General features: G+C 62.9%; 1 protein-coding gene across 1 annotated transcript in view; it reads left to right on the top strand.

Moving 5' to 3' along the window:
- Positions 1-1355, top strand: part of ABCA2 (ATP-binding cassette, sub-family A (ABC1), member 2) — a gene marked incomplete at both ends in the record, with an annotated part of 20426 nt that overhangs the window by 12560 nt on the left and 6511 nt on the right. Inside the window, 3 exon segments of the mRNA XM_010143649.1 lie at positions 70-172; positions 520-848; positions 1144-1217. Coding sequence (XP_010141951.1) covers positions 70-172; positions 520-848; positions 1144-1217 — 506 coding nt within the window.

The raw sequence follows: 1355 nt of genomic DNA, 5'->3' as shown, positions 1-1355 counted from the left end.
TGTGAACAGTGCTGTGGGGTGCTTGGCCAGTGTGCGGATGCGAGCAGGTTCCTGTCCTTGTCCCCGCAGGTGACCTGCCACCCCTCATCCTCTCGCCGTCACAATACCACAACTACACCCAGCCCAAGGGTAACTTTATTCCTTACGCCAATGAGGAGCGGCGTGAGTACCGGTGAGAGCCGCCACTCGCCGCGACCTGTCCCTGTCCCCATCCCCACCCCTGGGACCACGATGGGGGGCAGCTGGGAGGGCTGGTGCCGAGGCTGGTTGGGCTTTGGAGCAGAGCCTGGCTGGGGCCCTGTCCCCTCGCAGAAAGCAGCCTCCATCCTCCCCAGGGTGTCTCTGGGAGAGGTGCCAGCCCTGACACTGGCTGTGATCAGCAGCGTGGCTCGTGCAGGCACAGGCTGTGTGTGCCCGTTCAGCCATGATGAGTACCAAGGCCTCAGGGGGGTCCCAGCAGATGGCCAGAGTGGTGCTCTCCTGCTCCTTGCTGCGTCTCACCTGCTCCTCTCCTCACAGCCTCAGGCTGTCTCCCGACGCCAGTCCCCAGCAGCTGGTGAACACCTTCCACCTGCCCTCCGGTGTGGGGGCTACCTGCGTGCTCAAGACAGCCTTCAACAACACGCTGGACCAGCCCATGCAGACCCTCAACCTCAACAGCAACGAGTCCAAGATGCTGGCAGCCAAGTACTTCGATGCCATGTGCATCGACTCCTTCACCCAGGGCCTGCCGCTCTCCAACTTTGTGCCACCACCTCCATCCCCAGCTCCCTCCGACTACCCCGTCTCAATGGATGAGGACCTGCTCCGTGCCTGGAACTCCACAACCTTCTCCTCTGCTGTCAAAGGTATCACCTGCGCTTCGTGCTCGAGTGTCTTTCGGCCTGGGGTTCATCTCCAGCAGGGAGATGATTGACCCCCCCCCAACAGAAGCGGCTCCAGGGACCTCCTGGAAGCCTCAAGGCTGGGGCTGGCCCTGGAGCACCACTCCCTTGGCAGCGCTGGTGGAGCTCCCCGGGATGGTGCCACCATTGAAAGCCCCATGGCCAGCCTTGTGTCACCCTCCCTGAGCTGCAGTCCCCAGCCAGTGCTTTCTCCAGCCACGCTTTGTGCCCCCTCTCTGAACCGTTTCTGTCCCCCTAGAGTTTTTCCCTATGTCCATCTCTCGGTCCATCTCAGTTGTCAGGACACACAAGCCCTCTCGCAGACCGGGCTCTGTCTGTGGGGCACAGCGGTCCCTCCCTGCCCAGCCAAGACCCCTCAGCTCAGCCTCTTGCCCCACCCTGTCCCAGGCAGCCGGAGCAGGCAGGAGCCTGGCCGTGAGCTGCTCTCTCTGCTCCTCAGAGACCATGACC

This window comes from Buceros rhinoceros, unplaced genomic scaffold (genome assembly GCF_000710305.1).
Source record: "Buceros rhinoceros silvestris isolate BGI_N320 unplaced genomic scaffold, ASM71030v1 scaffold10129, whole genome shotgun sequence".
Lineage (NCBI taxonomy): Eukaryota > Metazoa > Chordata > Aves > Bucerotiformes > Bucerotidae > Buceros > Buceros rhinoceros.
Note: the sequence above shows the minus strand (reverse complement) of the source record. Positions and strands in the feature narration are given on the sequence as shown.